General features: G+C 36.2%; 1 protein-coding gene across 3 annotated transcripts in view; it reads right to left on the reverse strand.

Annotated features, from left to right (window-relative positions):
• RNF17 (ring finger protein 17) overlaps positions 1-22,647 on the reverse strand; it is a 126,400-nt gene that overhangs the window by 93,972 nt on the left and 9,781 nt on the right. For all 3 annotated transcript variants that reach the window (XM_004435233.3, XM_087436359.1, XM_087436358.1), the window contains exons 4-6: positions 21,685-21,796; positions 20,644-20,724; positions 19,186-19,286 (exon numbers count right to left, since the gene is read on the reverse strand). In XM_004435233.3, coding sequence (XP_004435290.1) covers positions 19,186-19,286; positions 20,644-20,724; positions 21,685-21,796 — 294 coding nt within the window. The remainder of the gene's footprint in view (positions 1-19,185; positions 19,287-20,643; positions 20,725-21,684; positions 21,797-22,647) is intronic.

Genomic DNA, 22,647 nt, shown 5'->3' on the forward strand with positions numbered 1-22,647 from the left:
TCATTAAGATCCCAAAGTTATTTTGCAGTATTTCATAAATATTTATATGAAAGTGAATTTATAGTAAGTGAACAGAATTGAAAGCGTAATTTCACTAGTTTATGAACTAGTAAACATAACATGGTTAAATGAGACATTCAGTTGAACTGAAACGTATTACAGTTGAAAGTTATGCATGTATAACTAGAGAAAAAGTAAATTTTGTATCTCATGTCACAGATACAGCTGCCACAGACTTACAGAGGTAAGACAGATCCTAGATGATTCCACCTAAAGTAAGAGACCCTGGCATTCCTGCAGTCACTTGAGCCATTACAAAGACATACCTGTACTCCTTTCTCACCTGCAGGATCTACCTGCACATTTAAAAATTATCATCAATATATACAGATGGCAAATAGGCACATGAAAAGATGCTCAACATCACTAATCATCAGGGAAATGCAAATCAAAACCACACTAAGATATCATCTTACACCTGTTAGAATGGCTATAATCACCAAGACAAAAAGCAACAAATGCTGGAAGAGGCTGTGGAGAAATTGGAACCCTAATCCACTGCTGGTGGGACTGCAAACTGGTGCAGCCTCTATGGAAAACAGTATGGAGATTCCTCAAAAAATTAAAAATAGAAATACCTTATGATCCAGCTATCCCCCTACTGGCTATCTACCCAACAAACCTGAAATCAACAATCCAAAGAGGCTTATGCACCCCTATGTTCATCGCAGCATTATTCACTATAGCCAAGACATGGAAGCAAGCCAAGTGTCCTGCGACTGATGATTGGATAAAGATGTGGTATATATATACACCATGGAATACTACTCAGCCATAAAAAAAGACAAAATCATCCCATTTGCAACAACATGGATGGACCTGGAGGGTATTATGTTAAGTGAAATAAGCCAGAAAGAGAAAGACAAACAGTGCATGATTTCACTCATAGGTGGAAAATAAACCAACACACGGACAGATAGAACTATTTGGTGGTTACCAGGGGCTAGGGGGGTGGGGGGTGGGCACAAGTGGTGGAGGGATGCACTTATATGGTGACTGATAAACAATAATGTACAACAAAAATTTCACACACACACACACAAAAATTTCCATCAATAGACACATATTGCATGACTATAAAATGGGATTTTAATATAGACTCCACCCAACTAGAACTTAGGTGTCAATTAACTAGAATCCTCAAAGTAATCACTTAGGAAGCCTATATAGCTATTCCTTCATCATCTGTACCTCATAACTCAAAATTTTTTCTGTGCCTATGGTGGAATTATCTAATTATGGCAATTAAAATATTTTGTACCCAGAATTATAGTGTCTAACTTACTTATTTTATTCATCAAACAAATAACTTTTCATTATTCCCTCAAAATCAAATCTGGCCTCAAAAAAGGAGAGTTTTCCACACTGAAGAATAACAAGAATGTGAACACAGGCTCTTAAGGTGAAGAGGGAGTCCAAAAACCTTTTAGTATTGTATATATAATCTCTGAGGTCATTCCTTTAGGGGAGAAAATGCTCATTTTAGTAAGTTATAGTAAGCTTCCTAAAAACTCATGCCCATGGAGTGATATCAGCAAAATGGCAGACTAGGAAACTTGTAAGCCCTTAGTCCCCAATGGAGATGTCAAATAATAACCCAAAATTGGTTAAAACAATCATACAGGGACTCTGGAAAATAGATAAAGGTGTACATCAACCAAGCAAATGCCCAAAAGCCACATTCACAACAGTAGAGAAGTTCATGATGTTTTCAGTTGTCCTTGCCCAGACCCCTCCTCAGCACGGTGCAGTCTTGGTCTGAAGGTGGTAGCACAGTTCCCAATTCCTTCTCTCTAACCAAAGGGAGCATAGCAAACCTTATTTGCAATGTTGTACTTTGTTGGGGGGCTGCCTGAAGAACTAGTCTACTTCACCTAACTTGGAGCTCAGGTGAGTGAGAAGCAGCAGGCACTGCTTGGGAATGCTGCAGGAGAACTAAGAGCTGCAGATGCTTGGGCAAGAGATCACAGGCAAAGACATACGACAGACCATTTGAGGCTTGGAGGAGAAGCTGGGGTGAGATTCTCTGGGAAATTAAGACATCTAAAACCAGCTATGTAGACAAGGGAATCAAAAAAACCACACTCAAAGCAGCGGAGGAACGCATGCAATTCCAGCCGGCCAGCTGTGGTGGCACCTGTGGCCATGGGAAGTGGAGCAGGAGCAGAGGCAGAGCCCTATAATTGGGCCCCCAGCCACAGCTGAGAGGCTGGTAGCAGCGGCAGAGGTGCACAGAGGACTCTGACATCCCAACTGCACTGGTGCCTGCGACCACAAGGCAACGGGTAACAGCAGAGGTGGTGCCTCGTGAACCCAGTTCCCTCTCCACCCTCCCCTGCACCCTGCTCCCTGCCACAGCGGCAGAGCTTCCAACCCAGGTGATCCCAGATGTGGTGGAGGCATCAGCCATCCCTGTACCTCCAGTGGCAAAGCCAGCAACCAGGGCAATACTGGCAACAGCAAGGCATCAGTGACCCCAGAAACGCAGGCAGCAATGACGAGAGTACTGTTGACACCCCAAACAGATGTGGTGGAAAGTGGAATGTGCAGATCCCTCAAATATAGCCAGAGGAAGCTCAGGTAACAGAAACCAAAAACTAGCACTATAGCACCACCTACTAAAAAACAAAAGAAAGACCTCTAATCTCTAACCAGTTAAAAAGTTTGAATCAAAACAAAGCTATACCTAAATAAGAAAAGTGTTTCTACAACAAATGTGCTGGCAAACAAATAACTCAGCAAGCACCACAAAAAACCACAGGAATACAGCATTGCACACAAAAAATAACAATTCTCCAGAAATCAAACATAATGTCACAGAAGACTGTGATCTGATATAGAATTCAAAACAGCTGCCACGAAGAAACTCAAGGAGCTACCAAAAAAAAAAAAAAAAACTCAGAAAGGCAGTTCAATGAGCTTAGGAATAAAATCAATGAATAGAAGGACTACTTTACCAAAGAGATTGAAACTCTAAAAAAAGAACTAAACAGAAATTCTGGAGCTGAAGAAATCAATAAATGAGATGAGGAATGCATTAAAAAGCACTGGAAATAGAGCAGACCATATGGAAGAGAGAATTAGCGAGCTCGAAGATAGAAACCTAGAAACGATGCAGGTAGTAGAGAAGAGAGAACTAAGATTTTTTTTGTGTGTGAGGAAGATCAGCCCTGAGCTAACATCCATGCCAATCCTCCTCTTTTTGCTGAGGAAGACTGGCCCTGGGCTAACATCCATGCCCATCTTCCTCCACTTTATGTGGGGGATGCTGCCACAGCGTGGCCTGACAAGTGGTGCGTTGGTGCGCGCCTGGGATTTGAACCCGGGCCGCCAGCAGCAGAGTGTGTGTACTTAACCACTATGCCACGGGGCTGGCCCCTAAGATTTTTTAAAAATGCAAAAATTCTAAAAGTATTATCTAAATGGCAACATAAGTATAACTGGGTAGCCAAGAAAAAGAGAGAGAGAAGGGAACAGTGAGCTTATTTAAAGAAATAATAGGTGAGGCTCTCTCAAACCTAGAGAAGAAACTAAATATACAAATCCATGAAGCTAACAGAACACTCAATTACCTCACTGCAAAAAGACCTTCTCCAAGACATATGATAATAAAACTGTCAACAATGACAAAAAAAGAATATTAAAGGCAGCCAGGGGGAAAAAAAAACCCAATAACCTACAAGGGAACCCCCATTAGGCTACCAGCAGATTTCTCAGCAGAAATGCTACAGGCCAGGAGTGGAATGATATATTCAAAATATTGAATGATAGAAACTGTCAGCCAAGAATACTCTATATAGCAGTTATCTTTCAGATATTAAGGAGAAATAAAGACTTTCCCAGACAAACAAAAGCTGAGCGAGTTCATTCCCACTAGACCTGCCTTATAAGAAATGTTGAAAGGAGCTCTCCTACCTGAAATGATAAGGCAGAGGTATACAAAACTTTGATCAAGGTGATAGAATCAGAAAATTCCAACTCTATATCAGAATAGGTTAGTAAAAACTTAATAATAACAGAAAGGTTAAAGGAAAAGGAAGCATTAAACCTAACTATAACCACTTCAATGTGGTAACCAACTCACAATACAAAAAGGGATAATTTGGGTCAACAAAAAAATAGAAGGGGAAGAGGAAAAGGACAGAACCTGCAGAGGCTAATGGAGATAAGATGCTATCAGCAGAAAAAGGAATATCTTATCTAAGAGAGCCTTTATATAAACCTTATGATAACCACAAAACAAAAATTCAGAGCAGAGCCATGATACACAAAAAAAGAGGAAAAGGAGAAACACATGCAGAAAATTACTAAACTGAAATGGCAGGCAGAAACACAAGGAAGAAGAAACAATGGAAATACAGAACAACCAGAAAACAAAAGATAAAATGGCAGCATTAAGTCCTCATCTATGAATAATTACCTTAAATGTACTGAATTCACCAATCAAGAGACACAGAGTGGCAGGATGGATTAAAAATAAGACCCAACAATATGCTGCCTTCCAGAAGACCTATCTCAGCTCTAAAGAAAAACATAGGCTCAAAGTGAAGGAATGGAAAATGATACTGCAAGCAAATGGCAACCAAAAGAACGTGGGTGTAGTCATACTTACATCAGACAAAACAGACTTCAAGCCAAAAAAGATAACAAGAGACAAAGATAGACATTATAGTGATAAAGAGGACAATCCATCAAGAAGATGCAACATTTATTAACATATATGCACCTAAAATAGGAGCACCAAAGTATATAAAGCAGTTATTAACAGACCTAAATGAAGAAATTGACAGCAACACAATAACAGTAGGAGACTTTAACACCTAACTTACATCAATGGATAGGTCATCCAGACAGAAATTCAACAAGGAAAACTTGGCCTTAAATGAAACGTCAGACCAGACATATTTAATAGATACATATAGAACATTCCATCCCAAAGCAGCAGAATACACATTCTTCTCAAGTGCACATGAAACCTTCTCAAGGACAGACCACATGCTGGGAAATAAAACAAGTATCAATAAATTTAAGAAGACTGAAACATATCAAGCATCTTTTCTAACCACAATAGTGCGAAAACTAGAAATCAACTACAAGGAGAAAGCTGGGAAAGTCACAAATATGGGGAGACCAAACAACATGTGACTGAATAACTATTGGATCAACTAAGAAATCAAAGGAGAAATCAAAAAATACCTGGAGACAAATGAAAATGAAAACACAACATACCAAAATCTATGGGATGCAACAATAAGAAGGAAATTTATAGCAATACAGGTTCACCTCAAGAAACAAGAAAAATCTCAAATAAATAATCTAACATTACACCTAAAGGAACTACAAAAAAGAACAAGTCAGGGCAAAATCAGTAGAAGGAAGGAAATAATAAAAATCAGAACAGAAACAAACAAAATAGAGACTAAAAAGGCAATAGAAAAGATCAGTGAAAAGAGCTGGCTCTTTGAAAAGATAAACAAAATTGATAGACGTTTAGCCGGATTCACTAAGAGAAGGTTCATATAAATAAAATCAGAAACAAAAGAGGAGAAATTACAGCAGATACCACAAAAATACACAGGAATATAAGAGAACACTATGAAAAGCTATACGCCAACAAACTGGATAACCTAGAAGAAATGGATAAATTCTTAGAATCATACAACCTTCCAAAACTCAATCAAGAAGAAACAGATAATCTGAACACACCAATCACTAGTAAGGAGATTGAAACAGTAATCAAAAAACTCTCTCCCGCCCCGCAAAATGTCCAAGACAAGACAGCTTCTCTGGTGAATTCTACCAAACATTTAAGGAAGATTTAACATCTATCCTTCTCACACTCTTTCAAAAAACTGAAGAGGAGGAAACAGTTCCTAACCCATTTTACAAGGCCAACATTACCCTGATATCAAAACCAGACACACACAACACAAAAAAAGAAAATTATAGGGGCTGGCCCAGTGGTGTAGTGGTTAAGTTCATGCGCTCTGCTTTGGTAGCCCAGGGTTTGCAGATTCGGATCATCACACTGCTCATCAAGCCGTGCTGTGGCAGCATCCCATATACAAAGTAGAGAAGAATAGATGTTAGCTCAGGGCTAATCTTTCTCAGCAAAAAAGAGGGAGACTGGCAAGGGATGTTAGCTCAGGGCTGATCTTCCTCACCAAAAAAAAAAAGAAAGAAAGAAAGAAAGAAAATTACATGCCAACATTGCTGATGAACATAGATGCAAAAATCCACAAAAAAATATTTAACAAATGGAATACCACAATATATGAAAAGGATCATACACCACGATCAAGTGAAATTTACTCCAAGGATGCAAGGACAGTTCAACATCCACAAATCAATCAATCATTAACAAAAGGAAGAATAAAAATGATATGATCATCTCAACAGATACAGGGAAAGCATTCAACAAGATTCAGCATCCATTCATAAAAACTCTCAACAAAACGGGTAAAGGAGGAAATACCTCAACATAATAAAGGGCATATATGACAAACCCACAGCCAACATCATACTCAACAGTGCAAAACTGAAAGCCATCCCTCTAAGAACAGAAACAAGAAAAGAAAGCCCACTCTCACCACTTTCATTCAACATAATATTGGAAGTCCTAGACAGAGAATTAGGCAAGAAAAATACATACAAGGTACCCAAATTGCAAAGGAAGAAGTAAAACTGTCATTATTTGAGGATGACATGATTTTATATATAGAAAAACCCTAAAGAACCCACCAAAAAACTATTAGAAATAACAAGTGAATACAGTAAAGTTATAGGGTACAAAATTAATATACAAAAATCAGTTTTGTTCACTAACAATAAACTAGCAGAAAGAGAAATCAAAAATACAATCTCATTTATAAGCACAACAAAAAGAATAAAATACCTAGAAATAAATTTAACCAAATAGGTGAAAGACCCGTACACTGAAAACTATAAGACACTGCTGAAAGAAATCGAAGAAGACACAAATGGAGAAAAAAATACATGCTCATGGAACAGAAGAATTACATAGTTAAAAAAAATGTCCAGGGGCCAGTCCGGTGGCGCAGCGGTTAAGTGTGTGCACTCCACTGCAGCGGCCCAGGGTTCAGATCCCAGGCGCACCCTGATGCACCGCTTGTTAAGCTATGCTGTGGCAGCCTCCCATATAAAGTGGAGGAAGATGGGCACAGATGTTAGCCCAGGGCCAGTCTCCCTCAGCAAAAAGAGGAGGATTGGCATGGATGTTAGCTCAGGGCTGATCTTTCTCAAAAAAAAAAAAAAAAAGAAAAGAAAAGAAAAAAACAATGTCCATACTACCTAAAGTGATCTACAGATTCAATGCAATTCCTATCAAAATCCCAATGAGATTTTTCACAGAAATAGAACAAAGAATCCTAAAATTTATATGGAATGACAAAAGACCCTGAAGAGCCAAAGCAATCTATTTCACAGAAATAGAACAAAGAATCCTAAAATTTATATGGAATGACAAAAGACCCTGAAGAGCCAAAGCAATCCTGAGAAAAAAGAGCAAAGCTGGGGGGCCAGCCTGGTGGCATAGTGGTTAAGTTCAGCATGTTTTGCTTCAGTGGCCCAGGTTTGTGGGTTCGGATCCTGAGGGCAGACCTACACCACTCATCAAGCCATGCTGTGGAGGCAACCCACACACAAAAAAGAGGAAAATGGTAGAGACGTTAGCTTAGGGCCACTCTTCCTCAGGCAAAAAGAGGAAGGTTGGCAACAGGTGTTAGCTCACGGCCAATCTTCCTCATCAAAAAACAAAACAAAAACACAACAAAGTTGGAGGTATCACATTCCCTCATTTCAAAGTATACTACAAAGCTATAATAATCAAAGGAGCATGGTACTGGCAGAAAAACAGACACACAGATCAACGGAACAGAATTGAGAGCCCAGAAATAAATCCACATATTTATGGACAGCTGATTTTCAACAAAGGAGCCAAGAACACAATGGAGAAAGTCTCCTCAATAAATGATGTTGGCAAATCTGAACAGCCACATGCAAAAGAATGAAAGTAGACTACTATCTCAGACTAGACACAAAAACTAACTCAAAATGGATTAAAGACTTGAAAATAAAACCTGAAACCATAAAACTCCTAGAAGATGACATATGCTCCTTGGCAGCGATCTTAACAATATCTTTCTGGATATGTCTCTTCAGGCAAGAGAAACAAATGGGACTACATCAAACTAAAAAGCTTCTGTACAGCAAAGGAAACCATCAACAAAACGACGAGACAACCTAATGACTGGGAGAAGATATTTGCAAATCATATACCTGATAATGGATTAATATCCAAAATATATAAAGAATTCATACAACTCAACAACAAAAAAACAAACCACCTGATGAAAAAACGCACAGAGGACCTGAACATTTTTCCGAAGGAGATATACCGTGGCCAACAGGCACATGAAAAGATGTTCAACATCATTAATTATTAGGCAAATACAAATCAAAGCCACAATGAGATATCACCTCATGCCCGTCAGAATGGCTATTATTAAAAAGACAAAAAATAACAAGTGTTGGAGAGGGTGAAGCCTCCTACACTGCTGGTGGGAATGTAAACTGGTCCAGCCACTATGGAAAACAGTATGGACATTCCTCAAAAAATTAAAAATAGAAATACCATATGATCTAGCTATTCCACTTCTGGGTATTTATCCAAAGAACATGAAAACACTAATTCCAAAAGATATACACACCCTTATGTTCATTGCAGCATTATTTATAATAAATAGCCAAGACTTGGAAGCAACCTAAGTGCCCGCTGATGGATGAATGGATAAAGAAGATGTGGTATATATACACAATGTAATACTACTCAACTATAAAAAAAGATAAAATCTTGCCATTTGCGACAATATGGATGGACCTTGAGGGTATTAAGCTAAGTGAGATAAGTCAGATGGAGAAATAGACAAATACTGTGATTTCACTCACATGTGGAATATAAAAAGACAAACAAGTAAGCACATAGATACAGAGAACAGATTGGTGGTTACCTGAAGGGAAGGAGGGTGGAGGGAGAGTAAAGGCATTAAAAGAGGACATTTGTATAGTGACAAAATGGAAACTAGACTTTTGGTGGTGAAGTCAAAATATATTTATGTACACCTGTAATTCACATAATGTTATAAATCACTGTGATCTCGATGGGAAAAAAAAAAAAGCCACACTTACACCCACCCAAGATACATGCTCAGAAAAGACCTGAGAACACTTAAGCTTTCACTTCAGGCTGATCCCAAGGCTCAGAGAATGCTCAGCTACTCAGTAAAGGGCTGCCCATGGCAAAGAGCCAGTCTGCAAAGCCTGGGAGAGGTGGCTGTTTTTTCAAAAGCCCAACTTTCTTTTTTTTTTAATTTTATTTTTATTTCTTATTTTTTTAACTGAGGTATAATTGACATATAGCATTATGTTATTTTCAAGTTTACAACATAATGATTTGATATTTGTATATAGTGCAAAATGATCATTACAATAAGTCTAGTTAACATCCATCAACATACATAGTTATACATTTTTTTTTCTTGTGATGAAGACTTTTAAGATCTACTCTCTTAGTAACTTTAAAATATACAATAGAGTACTATTAACTATAGTCGTCATGCTGTACATTACATCCCCATGACTTATGTATTTTATAACTGGAAGTTTGTACCTTTTGACCCTCTTCACCGAATTCACCCACCTCCCATTCCCTGCGTCTGGCAACCACCAATGTGTTCTCGGTATCTATGAGGAACTTTTTTTTTTTTTTTTTTTTAAGATTCCACATATAAGTGAGATCATATGATATTTGTCTTTCTCTTTTTGACTTATTTCATTTAGCGTAATGCCCTCAAGGTCCATCCATGTTTTTGCAAATCACAAGGTTTATTCTTTTTTATGGCTGAATAATATTCCATCCTATATATACACATTTTCTTAATCCATTCATCCATTGATGGACAATTAGGTTGTTTTCATATCTTGGCTATTGCAAATATTGCTGCAATGAACATGGGGGTGCATATATCTTTTCAAGTTAATGTTTTCATTTTCTTCAGATAAATACCCAGAAGTGAAACTGCTGGATCACATGTAGTTCTATTCTCAATTTTTTGAGGAACTTCTATGCTGTTTTCCACAGTGGCTACACCAATTTACATTCCCACCAACAGTGCACAAGGGTTCCCTTTCCTCCATATCCTCACCAATACTTGTTCTCTCTTGTCTTTTTGATAATAGCCATTCCAATGGGTGTGAGGTGTGAGGCCATTCAATGTGGTTTTGATTTGCATTTCCCTGATGATTAGTGATGTTGAACATCTTTTCATTTATCTGTTGGCCATTTCAATATCTTCTTCGGAAAAATGTCTATTCAGGTCGTTTGCCCATTTTTTAGCTGGATTATTTGTTCTCTTGCTATTGAGTTACATGAATTCTTTATATATTTTGGATATTAACCTCTTATTGAATACATAATATGCAAATATTTTTTCCCATTCATTACACTGACCTTTTCATCTGGTTGACTGTTTCCTTTGCTGTGCAGAAGTTTTTTAGTTTGATGTAGTCCCATTTATTTATTTTTGCTTTAGTTGCCTTTACTTTTGGAGTCAGATCCAAAAAATTCATTGCCAAGACCAATGCCAAGGAGCTTACAGCTTATGTTTTCTTCTGGAGTTTTATGGTTTCAGGTCTTTGGTTCAAGTCTTTAATTCATTTTGCATTAATTTTTGTGCATAATGTATGACAGTGGTCCAGTTTTCCCAATGCCATTTACTGAAGAGACTGTCCTTTCCCTAGTGTATATTCTTGGCTCCTTTGTCATAAATTAATTGACCATATAGGTGTGGGTTTATTTTTGGGCTCTCTATTCTGTTCCATTGATCTATGTGGCTGTTTTTATGCCAATACCATACTGTTTTGATTACCATACCTTTGTAAAATAGTTTGAAAACAAGGAGCACAATGCCTCCACCTTTGTTTTTTCTCAAGATTTCTTTGGCTGTTCAGGGTCTTTTGTGGCTTCATACAAATTTTAGAATTGTTTGTTCTAGTTCTATGAAAAATGCCATTGGAAGTTTGGTAGGGATTGCACTGAATCTGTAGATTGCTTTGAGTACTATGGACATTTTAAGAATATTAATTCTTCCAATTCATGAGCATGGAACATCTTTCCATTTATTTGTGTCTTCTCCAATTTCTTTCTTCAATGTCTTACAGTTTTCAGCATACAGGTGTTTTGCCTCGTTTAATTTTACTCCTAGGTATTTATTTTTTTGATGCAATTATAAATGAGATTGTTTTCTTTTCTTTCTGATAGTTTATTAGTGTATAGAAATTCAAAAAATTTTTGTTTATGGATTTTGTATCCTTCAACTTTACTCAATTTGTTTATTAGCTCTAAAAATTTTTTGGTGAAGTACTTAAGAGTTTCCTGTATATAATATCATGTCATCTGCAAATAGTGACTGTTTTACTTCTTCCTTTCCAGTTTGGATGCCTTTTATTTCTTTTTCTTGCCTAACTGCTCTGGTTAGGACTTCCAACACTATGTTGAATAAAAGTGGCAAGAGTGGGCACCCCTGTCTTGATCCTGATCTTAGAGGAAAAGCCATCAGCTTTTTACCGTTAAGTATGATGTTAGCTGTAGGCTTGTCATATATGGCCTTTATCACAGTGAGGTATGTTCCCTCTATACCCACTTTATTGAGAGTTTTTATCATAAATGGATGTTGAATTTTGTCAAATGCTTTTTCTGTGTTGAGATGATCATATGATTTTTACCCTTAATTTTGTAATATGGTGTACCACATTGGTTTGTCAATGTTGTACCATCTTTGCATCCCTGTAATAAATCCTACTTAATCATGGTATATAATCCTTTTAATGTGTTGTTGAATTCAGTTTGCTAATATTTTGTTGAGTATTTTTATATGTATGTTCATTAGTAATACTGGTCTGCAATTTTCTTTTCTCGTGATGTCCTTGTTTGGTTTTGATGTCAGGGTACTGCTGGCCTCATAACATGAGTTTGTAAGTGTTCCCTCCTCCTCTACTTTTTGGCAGAGTTTGAGAAGAACTGGTATTAATTTTTCTTTGAACGTTCGCTAGAACTCACCAGTGAAGCGATCTCATTCTGGACTTTTTTAGAGGTTTTTGATTACTGATTCAATATCCTGACTAGTAATTGTCTTTTCAGATTTTCTATTTCTTCATGATTAAGTCTTGCAAGGTTGTATGTCTCTAGAAACTTATGCATTTCTTCAAGGTTGTCCAACTTGTCTGCGTATAATTGTTCATAGTGGTCTCTTACAATTCTTTGTATTTCTGTGGTATCAGTTGTAACATCTCTTCTTTTATTTCTGATTTTATATATTTGAGCCTTCTTTTCTTATGATGAGTCTAGCTAAATAAAACTTTGTTAACTTTATCTTTTCAAAGAACCTCAAATGCCCAATTTTCAGCAACACACCACAAGGCATACAAAGACATGGGAAAACATGGCCCATTCAAAGGAAGAAAATAGAGTGGCAGAAACCATCCCTGAAGAAGCAGAGGCATCAAGCTTACTAGACAAAGACTTTAAAACAACTGTCTTAAATATGCTCAAAAAGCTAAAGAAAACCTAGACAGAGAACTAGAGTAAATCAGGAAAACAATGAAGGACCAAAATGAGAATACAAACAAAGATACAGAAAATAAAAAAAGGAACCAGGTGCCGGCCTGGTGGTACAAGCGGTTAAGTGCGTGCACTCCGCTGTGGCGGCCCAGGGTTCGCCGGTTCGGATCCCGGGTGTGCACTGACGCACTGCTTGGCAAGCCATGCTGTGGCGGCGTCCCATATAAGGTGGAGGAAGATGGGCCCGGATGTTAGCCCAGGGCCAGTCTTCCTCAGCAAAAAAAGAGGAGTATTGGCAGATGTTAGCACAGGGCAGATCGCCTCACAAAAAAAAAAGGAACCAAACGGAAATTCTGGAGCTCAAAAGTATGATAAACAAAATGAAAAATTTAGTAGAGGGGTGCCACTACAGATCTGAGCAGGAATAAAAAGGAATCAGCAAACTTGAAGATAGGACAACTGAAATAATATATTGAGTCTGAGGAGAAGAAGAAAGAATGCAGAGAAGTGAACAGAGCCTAAGGGACTTGAGGGACACCCTCAGAGGTACCAACATATGCATTATGGGAGCCCCAAAAGTAGAAGAGAAAGAGAAAGGTGCAGAGCGATTATTTTAAAAACAATTGCTAAAAATTTCCAAAATTAGACAGAATACACAAGTCTAAAAATCCAAGAAATCAAAGTAGGATAAACTCAGAGACCCCAACAGTAAGACACAATATAGTCAAACTGTTGAAAGACGAATAGAGAATTTTGAAAGCAGCAAGATAAATGCAATTTGTCACATACAAAGGATCCTCAGTAAAATTATCAGCTGATATCTCAGCACAAGCTTTAGAGGCCAGAAGGCAGTGAGATGACATATTGAAAGTGTTGAAATGAAAAAAACTGCCATTGGAATTCTATACCCAGCAAAACTGGTCTTCAAAAAATTAGGGAAAAATTAAAACATTCCCAGATAAACAAAAGCTGATGGAGTTCATTACCAATATATGTATCCTACAAGAAATGCTAAAACAACTCAGGGTAAAATGAAAGGTGGCTAGAAAATAACTTAAAGCTATACAAAGATAAACATTTCTAGCAAAGGTAAATAAATGGACAAATATAAAATCTAGTGTTATTGTAATTTTGGTTTATAACTCCACTTTTTATTTTCTACAGGATTTAAAGGACAAATACACAAAATGACTATAAATCTATGTTAATGGTACACAGTATATAAAGATGCAATTGAGGGGCCGGCCCCGTGGCTTAGTGGTTAAGTGCACATGCTCTGCTACTGGCAGCCCAGGTTCGGATCCCAGGCACGCACCGACACACTGCTTCTCCAGCCATGCTGAGGCCGCGTCCCACATACAGCAACTAGAAGGATGTGCAACTATGATGTACAACTATCTACTGGGGCTTTGGGGGGAAAAAAGGGGGAGGACTGGCAATAGATGTTAGCTCAGAGATGGTCTTCCTCAGCAAAAAGAGGAGGATTAGCATGGATGTTAGCTCAGGGCTGATCTTCCTCACACACACACAAAAAAGATGCAATTATGACAACAAAACATAAAGATGAAGTAGAGATGTAAAGGAGTAGAGTTTTTCTATGCAATTCAGTTAAGCTGATACCAGTTCAAAGTAGATCGTTAGAATTTTAGGATGTTATATGTAATCCACATGGTAACCACAAAGAAACTAACTATAGAACATGCAAAAAAAAATGAGAAGGGAATCAAAATGTGACTACAAAAAAAATCAAGTAAACAGATGGGAAGGTAGTAATAGAGGAAATGAACAACAAAAATCTATTAGACATATTGAAAACAAATAACATGGCAAAAGTCCTTCTTGATCAGTAATTGCTTTATTTTTGTTTGTTTGTTTGTTTTTTGTGAGGAAGATCAGCCCTGAGCTAACATCTGCCAATCCTCCTCTTTTTGCTGAGGAAGACTGTCCCTGGGCTAACATCCATGCCTGTCTTCCTCCACTTTATATGGGACGCCGCCACAACATGTCTTCACAAGCGGTGCATTGGTGCGCGACCGGGAGTGGAACCGGTGAACCCCGGGCTGCCGCAGCGGAGTGTGTGCACTTAACCGCTTGCGCCACCAGGCCAGCCCCCAGTAATTGCTTTAAATGTAAATGGATTAAAGTCCCAAATCAAAAGTCAAAGAGTGGAAGAATAGATTTTAAAATATGACAGCATATACAGTGGCTGGGTCTACAAGAGACTCATTTGAGATCTAAAGACATACAGAAGTTGAAAGTGAAAGGATGGAAAAAGATATTCCACACAAACAGTAACCAAAAGAGATCTAGGATGGCTATAACATCAGACAAAGTAGACTTTAAGTCAAAAACTGCTACAAGAGACAAAAAAGGACATTAATCATATATTGATAAAAAGGTCAAATCACCAAGAAGACAACAAATGTAACACATATATGCAACAAATATAACACCTTCAAAATATATGAAGCAAACGCTGACTGAATCAAAGGGAGAAAGAGAGAACTCTACAATACAGTCATACGCCGCATAACAACACTTCAGTCAATGACGCATTGCATTTACAACGATGGTCCCATAAGATTACTACCACCATAGCCCAGGTGTGTAGTAGGCCATACCATCTAGGTTTGTTTAAGTATACTCTGATGTTCGCACAGTGACAAAATCACTCAGTGACCCATTTCTCAGAACGTACCCCATTGTTAAGTGACACATTACTATAATAGGTGGAGACTTTAACATCCTACTTCCAGTGAAGGATACGAAAACCATACAGAATATCAAGAAGGAAACAGATTACTTAAACGAAGTTATAAACCAATTGGACCTAAGAGACATACAGAGACTACTCCACCCAATGACAGAGAATACACATTTTCCTCACGCATACATAGAGCATTCTTCAGGTTAGATCATGTTAGGTCAAAAAACAATTCTTCATAAATTTTAAGACTGAAAGTATACCAAGTATCTTTTCTGATGATGATGAAATGAAACTAGGAATCAACAACAGAAGGAAACTGGAAAATTCACAAATATGTGAAAATTAAATAACGTGTTCCCAAACACAAATGGGTCAAAGAAAAAAAAATCACATGGAAAGTATCTTGAGATAAGTGAAAACAAAACACAAAATATCAAAATTTAACTGAGCTAAAAGACAAACATATAGCTGTAAACACATTAAAAAAGAGACAGCAAACCAATGCCTTCACACCTAGGAACTAGAAAAAGAACAAACTAAACCCAAAGCTAGCAGAAGGCAGGCATAATAGGACTAGAGTGGAGGTAAGAAAATAGAAAATAGGAAAAAAATAGAGAAAAATCAATGAAACCAAAAGTTGGCTCTTTGAAAAGATCAAAATTGACAACTCTTTTTTAGCTACACTGACAAAGAAAAGGGAGAAGAATCAACTTAACTAAAATCAGAAAGTGGGCACATTATGACCAATTTTACAGAAATGAAAAGGATTAGAAGAGAACACTATAAACAATGGTATGCCAAGAAACTGGATAACCTGGATGAAATGGACAAATTCCTAGAAACACTCCACCTACCAAGACCAAATCATGAAGAAATAGAAAATCTGAACAGACCAATAACAAGTAGGGAGATTGAATCAGTAATCAAAAACCTCCCAAAAAAGAACAGTCCTCAACCAGATGGCTTCACTGGTGAATTCTGCCAAAAATTTAATGAAGAATTAACACCAATCCTTCTCAAAGTCTTCCAAAAAACTGGAGAGGCAGAAATAGTTCTTGACTCATTCTATGAAGCCAGCATTATCCTGATACCAAAACCATATGAAAACACTAAAAGAAAACTACAGACTAGTATCTCTTATGAGTACTGATGCAAAATCCTCAACAAAACACTAGTAAATCGAACTGAGCAGCATATTAAAAGGATAATACATCATGACCAAGTAGGATTTATTCCAGGAATGCAAGGATGGTTCAACATATGAAAATCAGTTAATTTTACACACCACATTAACAGCAAGAAGTAAAAACCCCTACATGATCTTCTCAATTGATACAGAAAAAGGATTTGACTATTTCAACACCCTTTCATGATAAAAACACTCAAACTAGGAATTGAGGGAAACTACATCAACATAATAAAGGCTATATATGAAAAACCCATATATATCACTATCAATACACCAGATGGTGAAAGATTGACAGTTTTTCTTCTAATATCACATAAGGAATAAGATAAGGATGTGTGCTTGTGCCACTGCTATTTAACATATTACTATAAGTTCTAGCCAGAGTAATCAGGCAAGAAAAAGATATCAGAGGCATCCAAATTGGAAAAGAAGTAGTAAAATGATCTCTTTTTTCAGAATATGATCTTATAGGTAGAAAATCCTAAAGATGCCATGAAAATACTAGTAGGGCTAATAAATGAATTCAGTAAAGATATAGGATACAAAATCAACACAAAAAAATCAGATGCATTTCTATATACTAACAATGAACAGTGTGAAGAAGAAATTAAGAAAAGAATTCCTTTTACAATAGAATCAAAAGGAATACACTGAGGAATGAACTTGAGCTAGGAGGCACCAGACTTGTACACCTGTTGTACATTTCACAACACTGCTGAAAAAAATTTTAAAAAGACAAAAATAAAAGGAAAGACATCCCACGTCATGGTTTGAAAGACTTAATATTGTTAAGATGTCAATACTATCCAAAGCAACATAGAATTCAAAGGTATCTCTATCAAAATCCTAATGACGTTTCATGCATAATAGAAAAACTCATCCTAAAAGTCATATAGAATCTCAAGGGAACCCAAATCGCCAGAACAAACTTGAAAAAGCAGAACAAAGCTGGAGGGCTCACACATCCTGATTTCAAAACTTGCTACAAAACTACAGTAATCAAAACAGTGTGCTACTGGCATAAACGGAGAGCCAAGAAATAAACCTTCGCATATATGTTCAACTAAATTTTGACAAGCATGCCAAGACCATTCAATGGAGAAAAGACCGTCTTTTCAAAAAATGGTGCTGAGAAAACTGGATATCCAAATGGGGAAGAATGAAGTTGGACCCTTCCCTTACACCATATACAACAATTAACTCAAAGAACACATAGGGAAAAAGCTTCACAACATTAGATTTGACAAGGATTTCTTGGATATGACACCACAGCACAGGCAACAAAAGAAAAAATAGATAAACTGGACTTTATAAAATTAACAACTTTTGTGGATCAAAGAATGCAATCAAGAGAGTGAAAAGGCAACCCACAGAATGGGAGAAAACATCTGAAAGTGATATATCAGATAAAGGGTTAATACCCATAATGTATAAAGAACTCCTACAGTCTAACAACAACAAAATAATCCAATTCAGAAATGGGCAAAGGACTTGAATAGACATTTCCTCAAAGAAGATACACAAATGGCCAACAAATAAGCACACAAAAAGATAACCACGTGACCAGTAATTAGGAAAATGCAAAACAAAATCACAATACTACTTCATAACCATTAGGATCGTGATTATCAAAAAAAAAAAAAAAAAAAAAAACCAGAAAATAATTGTTGGTAGGATATGGAGAAATTGGAACCCTTGAGCACTGCTGGTGGGAATATAACGTGTAGCCACAGTAGAAAACAGTTTGGTGCTTCCTCAAAAAGTTCAACAGAAAACTACCATATGCTACTAAACTGTACACTTAAAAATGTTATAACAGTAAACTTTGTTTTGTATATTTACTACAATAAAAAATGTAAATAAAAATGTGCATACACACAACCTATCACTTAAATGTTATAATTAAAGACCAAACGTGAGATAGTATCAACATGGAAGCATAAAGAATACCAACCAATTCATTCATAATGTATTGAGCCTATGTTCTAGGCAACCTAATGAGATTAAAAAGAAAAAAATAACTAAGAGTCAAATAGACAACTACCATTACTAAATATATTACTTTAAGCATGTCACAACTTTTATAAGCCTATCTCTTGAAATTCAAAATGCAATTAGATTATTAAAGATCATATATACCAGTTTTTTAAAAAAATGAATATATAACTATGATATTTGCTTAGAAATGAGCATTAGAAAGAATCAGAGTATTATTTGCTCTGATACAAATAAACACATGAAAAAATGATGGAACTACATATAAGAAAAAGTATGTTTGCGTTTTCCCAGGTATGCTGAATTATACAACAGGGATTCAGAATTCGAAAATATTTTTATGTGCTAACTGCTTTAAGAAAGAAGCTTGTTTATTTTAACAGGTAGCTTTGGGACCAAACGCAAATAGCCAAAATAAAAAAAAATAAACAAATTGTTCCTCATTTTAAAGTTGAAAACATCAGCCTGTAGGGACCACCCATTACCTTCTAAACTTATGTAAAAGTTACTCATTATTTCAACCTATACAAAGGAATAAAATGACAAGTTAATGTTAAAAGCTTTAGTTTCATCAAGTCTGTATTTTTAAGTTATTACCTGGAATCAAGAGAAGTAAAAAGCTGATCAAATTTTTTCTCCAGAACCTCTATAAGACTGACTGTCTCTTCTTTTGCTTGATTGTGTATATGTTCGAGCATCTGGGAAAGAACATAATACAAAGGCTTAATATGGTATTTTTATTTTGTAGAAATTGTACTGTTCAACATAATTTTCAAAGTAAAAGGTACTTTTTGGACTTTTCAAAATAACAACACAAGAGGAGATTAGATAAAAATGGAGTAAGTCACAAGTTTCAACTTTACAAGATCACATCTTTGTTGACACTTTGTACTGATAAATTGGCAAAAAGGCCTAGAAAATCCACTAAGTTTTCTAAACTTCTTTCTAATCATTTTTTATGATTACAGGAGATGAGTCATTTTGAAGAGCTGAATTTCTCTCTAGCTGAGTCATTTTGGATAGCTGATAGTTCTTGGGATAGCTGATTCCTTAAATTAAAAAGACTTAAAATATATTAAAAAAACATACCTGAATTAAAATGTTATCTATTCTACATACCTCTTTGCATTTTTAAGCAAAAATATCATATAAGTACAATTTTTTCTTTGATTTAAAGAGGATTTAAGGATCTTTAAGGTTATTACCAAATTAGTTGCTTGAGATCTGTGACCCCTTTTTTTCCTTGCAATTTCTCCCTTTCGGAATGGAAATGTCAATTCCTATGTCTGTCCAACCAATGTATTATACAAGCAGATTATTTATTATTTAGTTTCACAAGTTCACTGGTGAAGAAGAATTTTGCCCCAGGATGAATTATACCCTGAGTCTCACCCACACCTGATTTAGAAGATATTTAAACAAAATTTTGAACTTAGAGTTGATGCTGGAATAGGTTAAGAATTTGCAGGATGTGGGATGTGGGATGGGGGTGAATGTATTTTGCATGTCAGAAGGACATGAATCTTGAGGGGCCAGAGGGCAGACTGTTATGGGTTGAATTTTGGCCCCCCCGCCCATCCCAAATTGATATGTTGAAGTCTTAACTCCCACATCAGCTATAACTTTTTGAATGCCTTCATTGAAAATTTGCTATTTCTGGGCGCTAAGGAGCTTGTTCTTTGTCACCAAATGAGTGAGTCTCTCTCTTGGGTGATGGGGTAAGGAAGAAAAGAGCATAAAACTCTTTGTGTTAGGGTATACAGGCAAATAACAAGCAATGTTAGATGATTTCAATGCCTCTGAGACAAAATTCAGCTTACAGCAAGCAGAAATCATGGTTCCTTAATAGAGCTCCAATTTCAGCAGGCTGCTAGCACAGCAATGCTATGAGACTAATCCTAGGAGGCCATGGGAGTTTTCCATATGTTTCTCTATCTTATCATACTTAATAACTTAGTGCTAAGCTCTAACTTCAGCAATATGACATCCAAATATAAACATCTAACGAGAACATGCCTTAATTCATGATAGAATTTAAGTATTCAAAATGCTTACTTTTATAGCAATACTTAATTGTTCAGAATTATAGCCTGCTATCTTCAATGCTTCATCAATTTCTTCTGCAGTTTTAGTCTCCTAAGAAGGAGACAGGGGACCACATACAAATATAAAATACAAAAATAGATGCTTAGATACATTATATTCGTTGCAAAAACATCAAGCTACCATCCTGGTTACAAAAGCAACCTAGACCCACTACAGAAATTTGAAAACGAGCAACAAAAATTACACTTTTAATCCTACTTACCCAGAGACTAAAAACCATTAACATTTTAGAGTATTGGTGACAGCATTCTAGATTTCTTTCTTTAGATATCTTTTTGAAAAAACAGAATGACGTCCCGTAACCATTTTGCAATTTAAAACTATCTTGAAAAATTTATCATGGCAATAAATGTACAAATGCAAACAGTAACCGTTTTTAAGAAAAAAGATTATAAGTTGCCCGTGTTAAGATTTAAGCTTGAAGTAAAAGCAAGATTAAAATAGCTTCTCCCCTAGCCCACTAATGATCTCCTTAACAAAAAGACTTCATACTTCATTCAATAGCATTTTGGAGTTTGTTCTATTTCTAATCTTAAATTAAAACAATACATTATTTAAAGTTATCAGGTGTAGTAACAGGCAAAAGTCAATATTTCAACAACAGCAGCATCATCAACAGGTGCTTTAGGCCTTTTGGTTGCCATTAACGTAATTAGAAAATCACACTTAGAACATAGAAACTTGTACTTTATATAAGTTTCATAGAATCTGGATTCAATAACTAGGTTCAAAGGTAAGAAGCTGCATATAGGTAAACATCAAGAACACTACCGAGGTGGTCAAAGGTAGAATGGGCTGCCTTGGGAAGAAAAGAGAATTGTTCAAGCATAGTTTAGAATACCACAAGAGATTCTAGTAAGCATGTTTACCTCTGTTACCTTTAAGCTTCCAAAAGAATCTATAATTATAGGAACCTTGAGAGGAAAGTCAAGCTAACAGAGACAAAATAAAAATGTTTGGTTTCATCTTCATGAATAACATTTTTCATACCGCCATTACAGTTGATGGGTTCAAAACAGTCTTGTGTGTGGAGGTTGAATGTGCTAAACCAAGAGTCAGCTGATCAGCAGTCTTTTTAAAGTCCTGAGAACAATTCTTTATCCTGAAAAATGTCAAGTACATTATTTTAAATACCAACATTTATATAATGGTTTTAACCTTCTATTCTGATTTTTACCCTCTATGAAAAATAATTCATGTGACGACTTATAAGAACACGCACAGCAGGTTCTCAATTATGATAAGTGAAGAGAGGGAAACCATGACTAAATATGCTTTCATATAAAACTTAATTTTAATCAAGAATTCAACTTCTTAACAAATTTCTAAAAATAACAGCTTACAGTATAAATTGTGCTTTAATTTCCTAATCCCCTCTCCTTACCTGACATTTTTTGGTAGAGACGTTGATAAACCACTGAACTGTCTTAAGCTCAAAGTAAGTACTTATACACACAAATGCCAGCTATTAACAAAATGTACTTACAGGCCTGGATAATTTACAAAAAGGTATGAATTTACTAGGTAAATTAATCTGCAAAGAAAAAGTTGCATTTCTCGTCTATAGCTGACAAGAGTTTTTGCCTATTTTTATCTTTATGTCCTCATAGTGGCTAGCACACAGTAAACAGTGTTTGCTGAATAAGTTAATCATAAACCTACAAGAGTTTATGGAAGAAACTATGATGTTTAAATATGTTACTCTTACAGAGAGAAATAATAGTCTAAATAATTTTTAAACATTCAATTACTGTGAAAAGTGAATATTCATGTTCTTGAAAACATATGTGAGTACACTAGCCCTGAGGAGTCCATTATTCAATTCCTGTTTCAAAACATTAACAATAAATCAGGAAGGAAATACATCATGTAACAAGGGATACTTCTATTTAAAAATATACAACTATTTTAAACCAAACTCTACTGAAATTAGGGAACAAGAGTTTCTAATAT

Source organism: Ceratotherium simum, chromosome 10 (assembly GCF_057802395.1).
Source record: "Ceratotherium simum simum isolate JZ-2026a chromosome 10, ASM5780239v1, whole genome shotgun sequence".
Classification (NCBI taxonomy): domain Eukaryota; kingdom Metazoa; phylum Chordata; class Mammalia; order Perissodactyla; family Rhinocerotidae; genus Ceratotherium; species Ceratotherium simum.